General features: G+C 48.8%; 5 protein-coding genes across 5 annotated transcripts; 3 read left to right on the forward strand and 2 right to left on the reverse strand.

Annotated features, from left to right (window-relative positions):
- Window positions 1–523: 523 nt before the first annotated feature.
- N7462_009578 (uncharacterized protein) lies at window positions 524–1,036 on the reverse strand (the record flags this gene model as incomplete). Its single annotated transcript, XM_057081292.1, has 2 exons — window positions 524–661; window positions 803–1,036. 2 exons carry the CDS (start codon window positions 1,034–1,036, stop codon window positions 524–526), a joined length of 372 nt encoding a protein of 123 aa, XP_056930129.1.
- Window positions 1,037–5,947: 4,911 nt separating this feature from the next.
- On the forward strand, window positions 5,948–6,720 carry N7462_009579 (Tvp18 family protein; the record flags this gene model as incomplete). Its single annotated transcript, XM_057081293.1, has 4 exons — window positions 5,948–5,984; window positions 6,069–6,084; window positions 6,272–6,364; window positions 6,420–6,720. 4 exons carry the CDS (start codon window positions 5,948–5,950, stop codon window positions 6,718–6,720), a joined length of 447 nt encoding a protein of 148 aa, XP_056930130.1.
- Window positions 6,721–9,876: 3,156 nt separating this feature from the next.
- Window positions 9,877–12,770, forward strand: N7462_009580 (Aim21 family protein; the record flags this gene model as incomplete). Its single annotated transcript, XM_057081294.1, has 2 exons — window positions 9,877–10,807; window positions 10,867–12,770. 2 exons carry the CDS (start codon window positions 9,877–9,879, stop codon window positions 12,768–12,770), a joined length of 2,835 nt encoding a protein of 944 aa, XP_056930131.1.
- Window positions 12,771–13,856: 1,086 nt separating this feature from the next.
- N7462_009581 (ATP synthase subunit H) lies at window positions 13,857–14,383 on the reverse strand (the record flags this gene model as incomplete). Its single annotated transcript, XM_057081295.1, has 3 exons — window positions 13,857–14,119; window positions 14,220–14,298; window positions 14,357–14,383. The coding sequence occupies 3 exons, from the start codon at window positions 14,381–14,383 to the stop codon at window positions 13,857–13,859; spliced, it is 369 nt and encodes a 122-aa protein (XP_056930132.1).
- Window positions 14,384–15,264: 881 nt separating this feature from the next.
- N7462_009582 (transcription factor SUA7) lies at window positions 15,265–16,329 on the forward strand (the record flags this gene model as incomplete). The annotated part of the gene is made up of 1 exon (XM_057081296.1): window positions 15,265–16,329. One exon carries the CDS (start codon window positions 15,265–15,267, stop codon window positions 16,327–16,329), a length of 1,065 nt encoding a protein of 354 aa, XP_056930133.1.
- Between the last annotated feature and the right edge of the window lie 1,434 nt (window positions 16,330–17,763).

A 17,763-nucleotide genomic window follows, 5' to 3' on the forward strand; every position in this document is an offset into this window, starting at 1 on the left:
TCACGGAGCTCGAGATCCCGCTTCAATTGGTCCCTCTCCCTTTTGAGGGCGTTATTGGTCTTCTCAAGGGAAATGTTTTATTCATGAAATTCGCGCCATCTTCCGCATATTCTCATTCTTTTTCTCAAGTTCCTTAATAGTTTCTGCCAATTTGGCAATATCCGTGGAAGGGAAGTCACCCTTCGCTTGGGTCATTGGGGGGCCATGGCGGTACTCCCGCCAGCACATCCATATTTGAATTATGGCCCACAAACTTGATGGCACCATATAAAAACCCCCAAATGGTGGTGGCGATGAACAGCTGGAACTTTAGATCATCTTCTTCTCTTTTTGCTACTCATTTACGCATCGTTAGCTAATGTCTACTTCAAGGTTGGGGTTATCCTGTGGCCAGAAAGTGGACATTTATTGATCAATGATTGCATAAGATATTCTTTCCCGTGTGGGACAAGAATCATCAAAGTCAAGCAAAAGATCATAAATGACAACATATCTTGCTACATGTGGCGGGGGAAGGGAGGGGCTATGAGTCGTGGGTGAACAGACGTTGAAACATGCGCGCAAAACGCGCAATCTCTTCAGGGAAGAGACAATACCTCCCGTTGCGGTCAGCATGCGGGGGAAATACTTCGCCAGCATCGGCGGCATTGATAACGGAGGCCTGGAATTCATTGCATCAATTCTGAATGGTTATTCATTTCCATGTTTTCGAAGCCATCCACGGCTCGGCAACGGCGCCAGACGCAGCTTTTTCCTGCGTAAATATGCGTTCAAGTGAGCTGAAGGGTATGCATTTACTTACGACACAGAGGACAAGGAGACGGAGGAATAGGATGGAGAGGCAGCGGTGGGATGACATGCCGATGAATTTGACAATGAAGATGGTGTTTATGATGGTGATGATGGCTCCGCTTTTGAGACGAGCGTGACGATGCCGATGAGAGTTGACGGAGGTCAAAATGAAGTTACTGATGACTCCACATGCACTCCACTCCTTCACCCACCCTATGTAGTTGTGAGTACCATTTAGCTCCATGATCTAGAAAACACTCACTGTATATAATTAGCATGGCGGAACTCTTGGTACGAGTAAGTATAGAATCTATATATTGAACTAAGGAAGCTCGCAGCTATATCTGACAATGCAGGAAAGAGCCGTATGGATTCGCCAACTAGCTGCCAGACCACCACACACCACAAAGCTGAGCAGGCCTACTAGTAAAGGACATAGGGGTTGATTCTCAAAGGGAGTGGAAAGGCTGCTATTCTAGCTACTGAACCAGGGCGCTCTACGTCAAGCCTGCGAAGGCAGGCAGGATGAGATGGAGCAGTGAACAAGCCAACAAACCACACCACACCACGATGGAAGAAAGCCTCCCAGAAAGGAAACAGATGCTGCTTCAGCGAAAGATGTGTAAAAGTTGATTCTCTCCCCATCGGAGATGCGAAGCTACGAAGCTATATCCTGTGAAGACTGTGTACTAGGAAAGATATCCTCCAATCAGAGATCACCCATCGTCAGCTATTTTCCCACTACACTACGTAGCAGATAGAGGCTGTATCTGTAAGAACCGTACGGCTGTTTCTAGTCTTCCAATCAAAGCGCTCCCTGAGTTGGCAGATTCCCTATTATAGTAGATATCAAATGGGAGTAGGTACTTAATTTCAAGTTGGGCGCTAATGGGCAGGTCTTTTAGAAAGGATAGGTTACATGAACAACTACCATACGCCGTATGGTAGGGTTGTCGATCAGCACAGGACATAACTCTTGGAAACAAGACTTCCCTATGGACAAAAGAGTGGAAAGAGGTGTGTATTGTCTATCTAACCAGCGTTCCGTAATGCCTTATCATTCAGGCCGCAAAAACACCCCTGGACCATACTTATGCCGTAAGTATAAGGCCCCACGGACATACATAGGGTGAGATTTCAAAAGTCTAAAACACTTTCTGTCGTGTCAAAACGCCAAGACTATTCTGCCAGATACATTCAACTAGGAAACATACATACAATAACTATTCACTCCGCCTCTAGATATTTCATATACCACCCTTCTGCTTCGATTATAGCCTACACTCTTTGTAGCATCTTATGTGATAAGTTCTCCAAGATATGGAGATCTAGCAGATCTCAATAAACGATGTGGAAAAATACTGATTGGCATCTCGAGTCAGACTGAGATAGGCGATGTAGTTAGGGCGGTGTAGAAGAGGATTTCAGGCTTTACTGAAATCTTATGTAAGTTATTCGTGCACCCACTGCACCAAGTATCAGTAGGCACTGAGTAGTAATTCATTGATGTGATGTTTTGAGGATTATTTAAGGCAGATCTTCAGACAGATTTACCTAGTAAATATGGAGTAGGTATCTAGCTATTCTAAATGGAGAACCTTGGAAGAGGTGGTCCAAAAACCTTGGAATGTTGCAAAGTACCTGGTTCTTACCATGTTTTTAGCAGCTCCCGATGTATATGTTGAACTATTCCTCTTTGGGCCCAGGCCGCCACCGAAAGGAACCGCTCACTTAAAACTATATCTTACTAGTACATGAATGTTGTCGGATCTTCCAAATTGAGTTCCGCACTTTTTCATGTGTTCCAGATTGACTGCCTTTCTCCCATATTAAAAATGTGCTTTCGTTCCCGTCACTTTCTTCCAAGTACACCAATCATTGATACATTTACAGTTACCATCTCAATCAATACTGCTACTATTACCATATCAAGATCACCCACCAACTGCCACTATGCAAGCTCTCATATCCAGGTTCAAACGCTACCTTGGCCACCAATACCAAGTGATCAGCCCTTATGATGAATCGCTTCGTATGAATACACTTGCCGGACTGCCTGCCGAGCTCCTACTTTTAATCATGGAATTTCTTCCACTCGTCGATCTCACTTGTCTTTCTCTATCCAACCATAGGCTCCTGGAACTATCGCAAAAGGAAATAAGTTGTCTGGCATGTACACAAGATGAAAAATTGTTGATCTTGACTCGTTTGGAACGAGACCTCCCAAAATACTTCGCTTGCGACAATTGTCACATTCTTCATAAGTATGATGGATCCGAAAGTTTTGGCATGGAAGGGTTGGATCTTTCCTGCCCGATTCCGTGTATACTGGATCAGATTTCTATATCGTCCGTCATGAGAACCCACACCATGAAGTCATACTTGTGGAGTCATGTTTCATTCCTCCAGGTCAAGCTAGCTATGAGAAGATTTCAGTATGGCCCAGGATATGGAATTAATACTGAGTCTCTACGTTATACACAAGTTTGCCATTATACTGCAAATCCAGCACATTCGGGATTAACGTCGCTATTCTCCCGCGAAGCTCAAATATGTCCTAGCCCTCTTGGCCTTGGCCTCTGTTTGAGAATGCAAGATATCATTCTCGCCAACACACGAAGTGACTTGATTCCGACACCAGAAAAGGGGGGGATTCATTCTTGGTATGTAAACCCTCTATGTATTATGGAAGTATGTGCGCATATACACCTTGACGATTTGGCCGCGGAAGTCAAAGAGCTTTTTGCTGCAAAACCTTTTGAGAAGACCTATTTTCCCCATAGATGTGAGATATGCAACACGGACTCTTGCATTGAAATCAAGAAATTCGGCTACAAATATGCCCTTATAATCACAAAATGGGTCGGCCTGGGCTTCGGTCTTAACAAAGAGGATCCACTATGGGATAATCATGTCCTTTGGCCTTGTGGGGATGGTGACAATATCAATACAGAGGACTATGAAAGTCCCCGCATGTGCTTTGAAGGCATGGCACCTGAGTCGTTCCGAGAATTGGTGTCTCGTAACCTCTTTTACCTCAAAAACAATCAATTTCGAAGAGACGCGCGTTTTACTGCGTTTGGAAAGAACTGCTGGTACATCTCATACAAAGATCCTTCGAAGTCTGCGAAAAGGGGACTCTGGAAATTCTTAGAAGAATGTTTGCCTATTGATCAAGAAAAAGCGACAGCTACGGAAGAACCGATACGAAAAGGGCCAGTTTATGATCAATTTGATCTTTATCACCTTCGACATGATGTTGCTTTGCTTCGAAAGGATTATCTTGCCCTTGAGAAGAGCATTAGCTCACTGAGGAATGAGCTCAATTCAAGATGTATCTAGATAATAGAGCGATGCAGCAAATGCGACTCATGTTTAGAAATCCGCTGTGTATTATTGGTGAGAATGAGGGTTTTCGCTGCTAAGAAGTGAGCAGCAGGGATGACGAGAAATTGAACTAAGCAATGACTAACACAAGCCGGATATATCTGAGATATATGCAGGGACTCACAGATATCGAGAAGCTAATCGATCCTAACGTTCCCTATTTCTTTCGACCAGCCATTCGTTGCCACTAGAAATTAGGACCTTGATCTGTGGGCTCTACAAGACTTGAACTATCAAATTATCAAATTTCACAAGAGAGTCAGGATCTCGGGTTGGCAGTCATCAAGGATATCGATGACTAAATACGCTATGCCTAGATTTGGGCCTGCTAAATTGCTTGGTTGAATTACTTGGTTGGGCTACTTGGTTGATTTGGTTGCTGAATCGCGTGTGTGACCCGACAGATGTATAGTTTCAATCAGAAAATATAAAAATACTAAAAACTGACTCGGATTATGCAAATTGATGATGAATATTAGCAAATTTACTATATTTAGTGTCTTGGCAAACTTATAGGTTCCTGTGGGTTGTGACTTTGAACCTCTAACGATTCATTGTAATCAGTTCTTTTCAACTCGATTAAGGGTAGCGGCGAGGCCAGGAGTCCCTATTGTTGAAGCTAAACATAAGGCCTTTTATCCACTATTGGTCATTCACTGCCGCATTCTTCTGTATGATGGGATTTTTACCACAAGTTTGGGAGATAACCAAGGCGAGACGAGTCAATAGAAGTCGCAACAACGGAATTATTTTCGGCATCAGTTCAGACCGTCGTCATTTTGGCCACCAGAAAACAGCAAAGAGACAGAGGCCATGCCCGGGCGGATAACGGAGAGAGGGTGCGAGAGACACCGCAAGTGTAGCCAAGATGATATTTTTCAATCAACCTGAAAACGATTCCGAACCAACAGTATGTCGAGCTTTAGACCAAGCGGTCTGTAGATAAAGGTCTTGAATCATAGATTCAAAATTCGACCACTATACCATCAATTGGCAAGATGGCCGAGTTGGTCTATGGCGCACGGTTCAGGCTTACCTGATCCACAATTCCGTGTCTCGATTTCGGGGCGTGGGTTCGAATCCCACTCTTGTCATTTCTCTTTTTGCCTTTTCATTTTTTGATTCTATCCTTATGATATCCCGTAAACACTCGCTCTCTTTATTCTCTTGAAACAAGAGATTAGGCCATATGATGCATGTTATTGGTTTTTCGGCCACGGTGCCTCAAGCAATGGCTTTGTTTGATAGATTCCAACCCTGAATACCATAATCTTGCTCATAAATCATTTTTGCACATGAACCAAGCAGGTTTGTTCCATCACTGTATACAGGCATGCTTGGCGACTAAAAGAAAAATCCGGGCTTACCCTGTGGTATATTTATGGATAATATGTCCAGAAACGCTGTAGCCTTGAGTGAAGATCGACTAGAAAAGAACCCGGCTTCTGCCTGGATAAAGGGTCAATGAAAATTTGATAAAAAGCAGCTCCTAGTACACAACTCTGATATTATATCTGGACTCCAAATTTCCTCGTTCCTCTCCGCGGTGGTACATGAAGGAGTGATCGACAGTGACAACCTTAGCCGTGGTTTCCGCTTTGTTTTTGTTTCAACGGTTGACCGCCCGCTGGCCTGGCTAATCAGCCGCGTGTACACTTTCTCTCTCTCGACCACATCACCCCGAGACTTTGAACCTACTTTTCGCCAGAGCTCCCCAAATCAAGTCTCTTTTCGTCGCTGCTATTCTGTCATCGTCCGCTTGCCCACAATGTCTATCGCCGAGGAGTTTCGCGAGAGAAATTTCAGTAGGTACCCCGTCATGTTGATGCGGCGGCAATGTCGATCAGCCCCGTGGGATTGACATTCAAGCTAACACTGCGCTCACTTAGGCATCTACGGTCAATGGTTAGTGTCTCAGCTCATATCGCTTCCTTCTTAGCCTCCGTCTGGCCCCTACCGAGTTCGACAATAATCTTTGGGCTCTGTGGTGAGATGGTCATGGATGCCTATCGCCTCTTTCTGGCTTCTAGGCGCTCTTTGGCCTCTCTACTCCGTATGTATAGAGAGCATCATTCTGAGTACATTTTGTTAGGTGCGGTGTTGTTTCTATGGTTCTTTGCTTTGCGCTCGGCATTGCAAATATTTTCTCCCCCGTACTCCGCATCATTTTCTCCGCCATTTGCCTGTGAGTCCGGCCAATAATCGACCCTGTGTAGTCGCCTCATTTCTAACATCCACAGCGCTTGCTCTTTTGTAATTCTTTTCATTGAGGTGCCTTTCCTCCTCCGCATCTGCCCAACCTCCTCCAAATTCGATGCCTTTATCCGCCGCTTTACCACCAACTGGATGCGTGCCGCCATGTATGCTGTGATGAGTGCTGTTCAGTGGGTCAGTCTTGTCACCGGTGCTTCCAGCCTGATTGCTGCTGCTGTGTTCCTGATCATTACCGCCTTGTGCTATGCGCTTGCTGGGTTGAAGAGTCAGGACTTTGTTGGCAGTAAGACTCTTGGTGGCCAGGGAGTTGCACAGATGATCGTTTAGTCGGTTTTGGGTTCGAACAGGTCTCCCTCTGCTGCTTCTCGTATCTGATTTTAGTATTTTATGGCATGTCTTCTGATCGATCGAGAGTCTGGGTGACATGATGAGATGCTTGATGCGAAATTCTGGGAAAATTGGCCCTCAGGGTCAAGATACATTGGATGTGCCACGACCTTACTACTTTTTTGCCACTTGTACCTGTATGTCTAGGCCCGTTGTCTTCGGGGGGGGACTTACTTGACGCTGCTATTTTCTTGCGGGCATATTTGGGGTTCTTGGGTATTGGGCATGTGCCCGCCACTTTAGTAGTTTTTATGGGCTATGTCTTCAATTAGGCCCAATTCCTTTGGAAAGGAAAATTTACGATTACTTAATTTCTCTTGATATCTGATCTATTTCTCAACATGAGAGATTCATCCACGGTAGATTCCGCTATTGAATCTCCTGCTGGCGTGTCCACTGGGTCTCTTCTAGAGGCTAAAAGGTTATGGTATATGTGGCTTGATGTAATGTCATTTTTCTCAGATGGATGGGTAAGGTCGGGTTTTAGATCTGAAACCACTGTTGGACGAGACTAAATCCGTGCCCTTTATGGGAAAGATTGGGTAGATGTGCGCCCGTCGGAAATATATATATCACTGAGCCAAATGCCCGCTCGGGGCACTGAGGTCAAATTAAAAGATACATAAACGGTCAATACATTCCTTAAATTTCATTAGCATATGTGCCCTTTATTCAATATGTTTGAAAGCCATATTAATCATGCTAAGGGGAAAGCTGTCCACAATAGCATCCAACGTGACGGTACTATGAGAAACTTATCCTGTTTCATATGGCATACGTGATGAGAGTTCTGACCATGATCCCAAAGATCCAGCCACCCTCCATCAAGTAGGCAAGATGGCCGAGTTGGTCCAAGGCGTCAGGTTAAGGTCACACCTTAGCACAATTTCCTGATCTCGATTTCGGGGCGTGGGTTCGAATCCCACTCTTGTCATATATTTTTTCTATCTTAATTTTTTTTTTTCACTCCCACTTCTCGGGTTTGTTGTCTTTTATTTTCTCGCGTTATTCTTTTACTATAAATCCCACTTGCCCCACTCACTCGACTGACTGGTGCACCCGTGCAGCAAATTCGAAGCTATCGCCACCGACTTGACACCAACCTGAGTCAACTTACTGAACAAAACCAGAGGCTCCACCTGAAGCTGCACGTATTATGGTGCTCTATTGCCGTACTCCTAAGAATGCGTAGGCATATCATTTGTCCTTTTCCTCTTGATCTTGAATACTACGAGGCTCAGAAAAGGGTGATCGAGACCTGCCCCATTGATCCGTCTTAAACCAGACCTGGCCTGCTTCCCGGTTCCCTCCACACTACAGACCTCAGCCTTATACCTATTGACTTTCCCACATTCAATCTCTGAAGATTCTTCCACGATTCTGACCGTCAAATGGGCTCTTTCAAACACATCTGAGTACAGGTCAGATATGATCGTCACCCCGCAACCGCACCAAGCTGCAGCAAACCCAGGCCTGATCATCGAAAAACCTCAACAAGCCACATGACCCCCTTCCTGGAGACCCCTTAGCGTAACCTATTCAGGAGGTAGTGCAAGCCCAGGAACCACGTCAGAACAAACCGGTCTTTCGGGAGTCCCGCGTCATCCCAAGACGGTGTGGCGGTAATATTCATATTCACAGGGCTAAGGTCGGTTCAGAGTGGAGCCTAAGCCTCCTGACGAGGACAGTGATTTCATACCTCTACCAGAATTGGATCGAGGAAGAAAAAGAAAGGAAATAGGATGTCAGATGATAGACCCGACACACCATTTTCCGAACAGACAATCCCAGCCACTATCCACCTTCATCCTCAGATGGATAAAGGGGGGACAAGGGAAAGTTTGTAGGGGAGAGATGATGCAATTGAAGGTGCGGAGAGCCGAGTTCACCGCCTCGGCCGCGGAGGCCAATCCGAGCAGAAAGAAATAATCTTGCCGATCCGCTTCCCTTATCGCCCCCCCCCCCCCCAAGTCGCCAGTACAAAGTCCGGAGTATAAGTCTATGAATCACAATGGCTGAAGCGATAGTCAAAGATAGTCGAAAGATAGCCACCCGCGACAGTAAAAGGGCACAGTGGAAAAGAACATGGAATCTAGATGGCGCCTTAACTAGAGAACACAGCCACCAAAGCTGGACAGCCCAGGGCTATTAATACATCACACTTTCAGACCCATGGTCTAGCCAGGGATTATCGGTCCAACACCCCTCATACGAAACAAGGGAGACGCCCATGCACGTACGATGCCGAGACAGACGTGGTTGGATAAGCTGCACCAGACCTGATTTGCCCCCTCTCCGTGTTCATAGTATCTTGACCAGTTCCCACCGGGGACGAGGCATTTACCCCAAAAATGCCGCACCCGTGAGCATTGCTCAATTTCAAGGTCTCTGCAATTCTCTCCGCAGAGTATTAGGGATAGTATGCGGGAATAATCAATCAATCGGGGAAGTCATTCTTGCCGAGGTCGAGTCCGTATACTTCATGGGAGACACACTCGACCAGGAGCAATTCCCGCCATCGTTGATAAGTCGGGGTCACGATAAGTTAAAACTCGATTTTGGGCAGTCCCGTTGTAACGATACGGTAAGTAGACGGTAATCTGGATGCTGGCTGGCCTGGATGCGGTCAGAGCACGTCACGCGCCCGGTGGGTCGTGGCAGAAAGAGACATACATCATCCTCGTCGCTCGCTGGATTGCTTCAATCTCTGTCCTTCTTGTCTGTTACCTGCCCTCCCTTGCACCGCTTTGACCTGATCCAATTGGTATATTGTTTAGACATTGATAGCGGGCGTACCAACCTGGGTAAGCAAATCACCTTGCATGGCCTTATCAGCAGCAGCCCTCCCCCTTCCCCCTCTCGCCCCGATGACTGCCGGGAACCCAGTTTCTGGCATGCATCCATGCAGGTCCTGAAGCGGTCAACCCCAGGATTCTCCGCCTGGACCAACTATCTAGTCTTGGCCCCAGTGGACATCAGGGGAGGGCGCCAGCTGTATCCATTTTGGTCCCCAGTGCATACTTTTCGGGCCGGCTCTGTTGGGGCATTCTCTAGTAGATATACTGACAAACCGGCAGCTTCACAATACTCTCCATTATGTCTACACAAACCGCTCCGGTCATCCCACCTCGACCGGCTCGATCCCCACAACCACCCACATCGGTAGACATGCCGCGGATTCCCCCTCGTCCATCGAATCGCCGCATCGATCGATCGGTGTCGCCAATGCGGGACAGTTATGCGCCCTCTCCTTTCAATGAATGGAGTGGCCCCAGTATAAGCCGAACGACGTCGAACGATCTCCCCCCTCGTCCGCCGAGCGTCACGATACCGTCCTTAGGGGAGGAGGGAATTGAGTATGCTGATCTTGATGTGGGGAACATGTCTGACAGCCATCATCAGGCGCCCACGGAGACGCGAAACGTTAGCAGTGACCTAAAGATTCATGCACCAAGACCTTCATTGCCAACTTCAAGTGCTAAGGCAAAAGTGCAGGCGGTCACTCGCACGGACTCTCGCCAGGCCGCAGCAGCAGGCCTCGGCCGGGAGAGTTCCCACTCTCCAGCAATACAGGAGGAGTTGGAACGCTCTAGCCGTTCTTTACACTCTCGAACGAGTGGCTCGCGGGCCGAGTCCTCTACCGCTTCGGCTGACCGTCGGCATTCCGCACAGCCTGGAGATGAACATGGCTTCCGAGTGCCCATGTACCCTAATGCGGGTGACGTTCAGGCCCCATCACCAAGCCCTTACCTTGAACAGGGCTCGCAGCGTCAGGGCCGCAACCATAACCGAACTCGCAGTGGACGGGATGTGTCCCTTCCCCCTGGGAGCTATGGCTTGCATGGGCATGGTGTCCAGCATGCCGATAAGTTCGAGAAGGCCTGGTATGAAAAGCACCCTGATGAGTTTGCCAAGGAAGAAGGGCAGTATGGCCCAGGTGTCGGTACACCCCGCCCCGATTGGGCTTTGAGCAGTGATGATTTGAACAAGATTGTTCAAGGCTCAGCCTCCACCCCGACTGGAGCTGGTAATGCAACCCTTGCAACCTTCATGCATTGGTATTCAAAACTAACCTATGCCCAACAGGGACAACCCCTGATGTCACAGGAACTCCGGAAGAGGAGGTTGGCTACCTCGCTACCGACGAGTATGTTCAACGGATGGCCTCTCCACCTCCCGATGCTCGGCTTGATAGTCAGCCCGCCGTAGAATCACCCCTCCGGCAAATGAGCTTCCCGGCATCTGAAACTGAGCCCAAGGATCCTCCCCGTTCTCCGCTACGCCATATCCGTCGTACCAGCTCGCACGGACGTCATACGGATAACGACGTGATTCACGTTGATGATCCAATGCATCCTCTCCACCACCCCGACGGATTTGCTCCGACACCGGCACCAGATGATCTGACAACCCACCGAGAGGAACCCATTGAAGAAGAAGAGCCCATTCTTGCAGCTGACGAAGTACGTCCCGAGTCCGCGTATTTGCATCCTGCCATTTCGCCTACCTTCGAACATAGAGGAAGCTTTGATGAAGACATTCGCAGCCGGACACCAAGCGTCTCACATAGTCGCTCAAATAGCAGATCAACGAGCGCTCAGGGTGCCCATATGCTGACTCGCTTCGATTCGCGTGAGCCATGTGATGATGCCTATACTCCCTTAGAAGACGTGGAGGAATATGAGCCGCTGTTCCCTGATGATGAGACCAGGAAGGAACGCTCTGCTTCCGCAGCAGAGCGTTTCAAGAAGCGCCCTGAATCTCTCAAGCATCGATTCCCGAGCGAGGACATTTGGGAAGATACTCCAAACAGTCTTCAGCATTATGCCACAGTTACAACTCCAGATCTTCCCAAGCGTAACTCTTCTGAGATCTTTGAAAGCCCCGAGAAGGAGGCAGCGAGGAAATTCCAGACAACAAAGCTCGATTCTCACCAAGTCGCGAGTCATATTCTCGAAGGCGATGGAGCTCGTTCTGGAGAAAAGAAAGCAACTCGTCCGGATGCTCTCAAGCAACGGTTCCCGAGCCGGGACATTTGGGAGGATGCTCCTGATAGCCAGCAGCTGGTGACCACCGTGGAACCGGCTGCCGATGAAGTGAAGAGCCCTGACGCATCTAAGCCATCGATTCCTCCTCGTCCTCAGAAGCTATCTCAGGCAACATCACCAACTGAAAAGCGCCAACCACCATTGATTCCCGACAGACCAAAGCCTCAGATTCCGGCTCGCCCTGCCAAGCCCAGTGGCCAGGCTTCGGCTGAAAACCTTGCCAAGGCAGCCGAAGGACCGGCTGTACCGAAAGTGAAGCCTGCGATTCCGGCCCGTCCTGGTGGTAGCAAGATTGCGGCTCTGAAGGCTGGTTTCCTCACTGATCTCAACTCACGTCTGCAATTGGGTCCCCAGCAACCGAAGCCACAGGAGAAGGAGCCCGAGCCAGCAGCCGAGAAGCAGCCACTGAGTGATGCGCGTAAGGGACGAGCCCGGGGCCCTGCGCGGCGGAAGCCCGCCGCGGAGAATGCCAACGCGAGACTGCCTAGTATTCCGGAGATCAGGATCACAGAAACATGGAATGTGTGGTCAGTCGGTGAAGATGGCAACTTGACTGTCGGTAGCGACGACAAGGAATCGAAGCCTTCAACGACAGCTGACCCTGTCCATCCGTCTGAACTATCTGCAGCTCCAGAACTTGCCAAGAACACGGCGGGTGAGTCCGTCGATCCGATCCCAGAACCACCTGTTGGTGAGACCACAGCCTCGGAACCCGAGCCAGTCCTTACGCAAAGTTCAGCGGAAGCTGCAGAGGTGGTCGATTCCCCCGTAAAACCAGCTAAGAAGGAAGAGCTTGAAGAGTCCGCAGCTGAAGCCCAACCGCTCAACGAGTCGGTCTCTACCTCGCCCAAGGTGGACAGTGTTTTAGAGCACATGGCTGCCTCGGCTGATGGAAAAATGGCTTCCGATGGCGAGATTCATCACGTGGATTCATCCTCTTAGGCCTTCCACATTTGTCTTCTCTTATGTTAATTTCATACCTTACCTTCACTCGCTGTAATTGTTGATGAAACTCCATGTTGAAAATATGGGTGCAACGACCATTTGTAGTCTTGCCAATCTTTGTGTTTGTCTGTTTTTTCCCACTTCTTTGTGCCGTTTAATGAGTGGCCTACCACTGGCCCATGAATTCATTTATATTGCTGCATCGGCATAGATGCAGCAATGTTTCTTTCTCATGAATTTAAATCTGGAGCCTTTTTCTTCTTGAATCTGAGAGTTGGGCCGGGTACACTCCTATGCCTGAGGATTATGAGTCGACCAAGTATCAACTTGGCTTGTCATTTCCACTTGCTACAGTAAATAATACTGGAATCCTGTAAATTGATATTAAAACCGTCAATGATTGATTGCATTTTACGCATTGTTGCCTGTCGTTGTGCCGAGGGTTGCGCTAGAATTTTGGAAGATATGACCTACGTCTTTACGCCCTTGATATATCGGCTTGGCTCATAAACAAACCCTCCGAGATCGGTACGGTCATCACTCAGGTCGAAAAATGAAGTTATAGGATATTTTACGCCCTTGACGACGTTATCTTGGCATTTTTATTACATCTATTACTAGGTACGTGCCATGCCGGGTAAAAAAGAGCCTTGAGCGACATTCTCAATTTGTGCAGCCTTCGACCTGTCACCAAACGAAGGGCGTCAGACCGATTTACCCATTCAAGGTTGGCAAATACTTCTATTTCGCAGTTTTTATATCCTGCAAGTATGAATTACTCAATAGAGCATATTTACGCAGCTGTACGAGATCGCCCATTCTACAAATCGATTGAATGTGCTGGCTTCCTGGCGTAGGCCCTGGGGGTTGAAAGGCCGGAGGGCACGACTTCGGAACAATTGTATGGAGAAGAGCGAAAAATCGTATCGAGAACAAAGTGAAAATGAGGTTCAAAATTCAAAGGTGGTCTAATTTACAAGCTTCAGGACCTGAGGAGGCGGCCAGTTCTAGTGGAGCCACAGGCATGCACAACCGTCCCCTCATATTTCCCCAGACCTTGCCAAAAGAAAGAAAAGAGATCATTTAGTGGGCGGCGGGGACCTCCTCATCCTCCTCAAACCAGCTCTCCTCGACGGGGGCGGCCTCGCCCGCGGCGGCCTGGCCCTCAACCTCGACCTGCTGGGCCTCGTAGGCGGACAGCTCACCGGCCAGGTTGGCCTCCTCGGGAGAGGCAGGGGCCTTGGGGAGGGCGAACTTGTGGACTTGGCCCTCGGAGTCGTTGGCCTTGAGGGGGGTGGGCTTGTAGGCCTTGAGTTCACGGAGGTACAGGTCCTGGACTTGGTCGGCTAAAGAGAGGGGTCATGCGGGTTAGTGACATGGCGATCAGATGTTGGGCAGCACCCCTAGGGATTGTGCCCGAGAGAATTTTTGAGACTAGAAACGTACCCCGGCGGACAGCGGAGGTCAGGAAGGTGCGGCGAGCGACAGGGACCTGTTGCCGAGAGGCACGGGTGAGGAGGGAGCGCTGGTGGTTCCGCGTCAGTTTTGACAAGTAGCGCAATCAATTGTCATGCCAAACTTACCGAGGCGCGGAGGGACTGAGACATCATCTTGACGGGTAGTCGTGGTCGACGAGGAGGAATGAGGGAGAGGTGGTGCTCGACAGGATGGATCTGATCCGTCTTCCGTGCAGTTGAGGTTGGAAACGACTTCTCTTCGGAAACTCGGCTTGGCGCTTAGTCACCAGGATACCACACGTGATCCTGGGGCCTGGCGCTGTCGAGTCATTGAACCTCTCAGGGTTGCCTCTCTCTTTGTCTCTTTTTCTTCATCTCCCCCTCCGCCCTCGATCCCACCCCCTTCATCCTCATCCTGTCTCCGGAACTCAACTATCGACGTTATTGCTCTTTTCATGGCATTTACAGCGACCCGTTAAGTTCTACGACCCTTTTCGTGAGATATCTCTTACGGAGACCTTGACTGGTTCATCGCGGTCGGACAAGCAAAGGATTCGAGGTTTCTCACTTTCTTGCACAGAAAGCGCAGACTGGTGACAGTTTTCCCCACGCCTGCAAGAGGGGGGTGATCTATCGAGTTACGAGTGGCCACCATCTAAAAGGTAATGATAGTCTGTTTCACCGAGGATCTGGGGAGGTCCGTGGCGTCACGGAGAGATTCGTTTGACAGCGACGCCATGGAGAGCCTGTCTTACCTGTTAAAACTGGAAACTCGAACTGGGCTAACAGTCTACGCAAGTAGTGGCTCGCAATCCAGGGAGATAGCTTGTTCCTACCTGCATCCTATCGAGTCTCCTGCTCGATAGGCGGACGTCCTTTCGTTCTGAATCTCGCTGCGCTTGTCGCCAGCCGCCAAGACGTATTCGCCACTTTTTTTCCATTTATACGGCCGCAAATATAACATACCTGTATCTGCAAGAAGAATCGCAAGGCGACGCCAGCAACGTTTTGAAGCAATCCGACTGGCAAAGAAAATGGCTTCCATGACACCCGCAGTGAAAATAGAGGCGGCGGTAGCCACTGCCCCGTGGAAGAAGAACCTTTCGGCGCATGTTATCTGCCCCGAATGCAAGGAAGTGCCTCCCAACCTGGAATTTCCTGACTCTCATGAGACTGTCTGTGGTTCGTGCGGCCTCGTCCTTGCTGATCGCGAGATTGATATGCACTCCGAATGGCGAACTTTCTCGAACGACGACCAAAATAATGACGACCCATCCCGTGTTGGTGATGCCATGAATCCGCTGCTGAATGGAGATCAGCTGGAAACCTCGATCGCCAGTGGTGCATCGGGTCGGGCTCGCGACCTTTATCGCGCTCAGAACAAGCAATCCAGTGAGAAGGCAAACAAGCAACTGCTTGCGGCCTACAAGGAAATCGGTTCTCTCTGCGACGGATTCAACATTCCGAAGAATGTGGCTGATACTGCAAAGTATCTGTTCAAGATTCAGGACGATCACAAGGCATTCAAGTCCAAGTCTCAAGATGTCATCATTGCCGGATGTATCTTCATTGCGTGTCGCCAGTGCAAGGTGCCTCGTTCCTTTGTCGAAATATTCGCTGTGACCAAGGTCAGTCGCAAAGAAATTGGTCGCATCTATAAGGGCCTCGAGAAGTTCTTTACAAGTCAGAACATTGAACGCAACAATGCCGTGGTCTCGTCTGGCGGTGTGCCCGATCCCAATGACACCTACCAGGCCACCACTTCCGCTAAGCCTAGCGACATGTGCAATCGTTTCTGTAACTTACTCGAGCTACCATTCCAGGTTACTCGTGTCTCTTCCACTCTGGCTGATAAGGTGACCAAGAGTGGCGAACTGGCCGGACGTTCTCCTCTATCTATTGTCGCCTCCTGCATCTACATGGCCGCTCACCTTATGGGGTCCCCCAAGAGTGCCAAGGAAATTTCATTCGTCGTTCACGTCAGCGACGGAACTATCAGACATGCTTACAAGCAGCTTTATGCTGCGCGGAAGACTCTGATTGACCCTGAGTGGCTCAACGATGGGAAGGGAGACATGAAGAATCTGCCCTCCAGCTAAAAGTGCTATTGATTGCTGGAGCTTCCCCTTTTTTTTTCTTTTTTTTCTCGCTGTAATGCAAGATGCGGGCTGCCTGTCCCCGACCCTCTATTGCCTTTTTTTTTTTTTTTTTTTTTTGTCATCGCGAGGATAACGCGATCATTATCTAACGATGCACACTCATTTACGAGGTCTTTAAGTGAATACTTTATGGTGCTTTGAATATTTTTCTGGTAGTTTGAGTAATTTGTGTACCCTCTTTTGAATCCAGGTTGTAGAACGTGTCTGGAAGAGTGTAATATAAAGTGACGCTTAATTAGCTGACTGGACATTTCAACCCTGTTTGCTGATCACAGCCTAAGATACCTATCCGGTAACAGACTTCAATAACAAGTGACGGGCGACGGCTCCCCAAAATAAATCTCATGTCTACTCTCGTACATAAAAGTACATAGAATAAATAGGGTATGAAAAAGATATGAGATTAAAAAAAAGATATGACAAGAGTGGGATTCGAACCCACGCCCCGAAATCGAGATCAGGAAACTATGCTAAGGTGTGACCTTAACCTGACGCCTTGGACCAACTCGGCCATCTTGCCTATTTGATGAAGGGTGGCTGGATCTTTGACAATATGACCGAAACGTAACTGTGATTATGCGCTGTCACCGGGGATGGACCCCCTTGCATTGCGACGAGATGTACGTGCCGGGGAAAAGCCGTCCGCTCTCTATGACCCCTCAAATTCGGATCACGAGGATCATCAGAATCATTTCATGATTTGTGTCTATTTGGTTCTGGCATGCGTTGAAAGTTTTGACTTTGTTTTTCCCTTTCTTTTTCTTGTTCTTTTTTTTTTTTTTTTTTTCTTTGCCTTCTGTCGTCCGTTACTCTGCTCTCAGGCCAAGTCTATAAAAGCCGGTCGTCTATCATGTCCCCAATCGGACGAACCATCGACATTCGACATCCATGCCGATGACCCGTGGACTATACCCTGCATTGCGACGTGGCACCTCCAGGGTCATCGAGCATTAAGCGTGCTGATTCTCAATCGTAGACGAAATCATTGCCCCATCGCGATGCTTGCGCAATTTACCCTGTCGAGAAAGAGAATATCCGGGGCGGCCGCGTCTGGGCCTTGGACGTACAACTTGGGCCAAGTCCCGGCAAACCCAAAGTCCCTCTCCCCCCCTCCCGCCCCTCCTCTGGTGGACGTGGCGGATCCAGGGTTTTTTAAGCCTCTGCAAACGACAGAGAGCCCTGCGCGCTCTGCTCGACCAAGGGTCGGTCCTATTATTCTGACGCCGATGTTGGTCTCGCCAGGCCTGCGAATGACATACTCCATGTCGCAATCATGTGTTGGACCCATCTACTCGATGCCAGTCCTAGCTGGTGGTACAAAGGAACGTCATGGCCGACGCGTACTCTGCTCTCTCATTTCTTGGTCTCCCAGGA

The sequence above is a fragment of the Penicillium macrosclerotiorum genome, assembly GCF_028827735.1.
Source record: "Penicillium macrosclerotiorum strain IBT 26536 chromosome Unknown utg000009l_segment0_segment0, whole genome shotgun sequence".
NCBI lineage: Eukaryota > Fungi > Ascomycota > Eurotiomycetes > Eurotiales > Aspergillaceae > Penicillium > Penicillium macrosclerotiorum.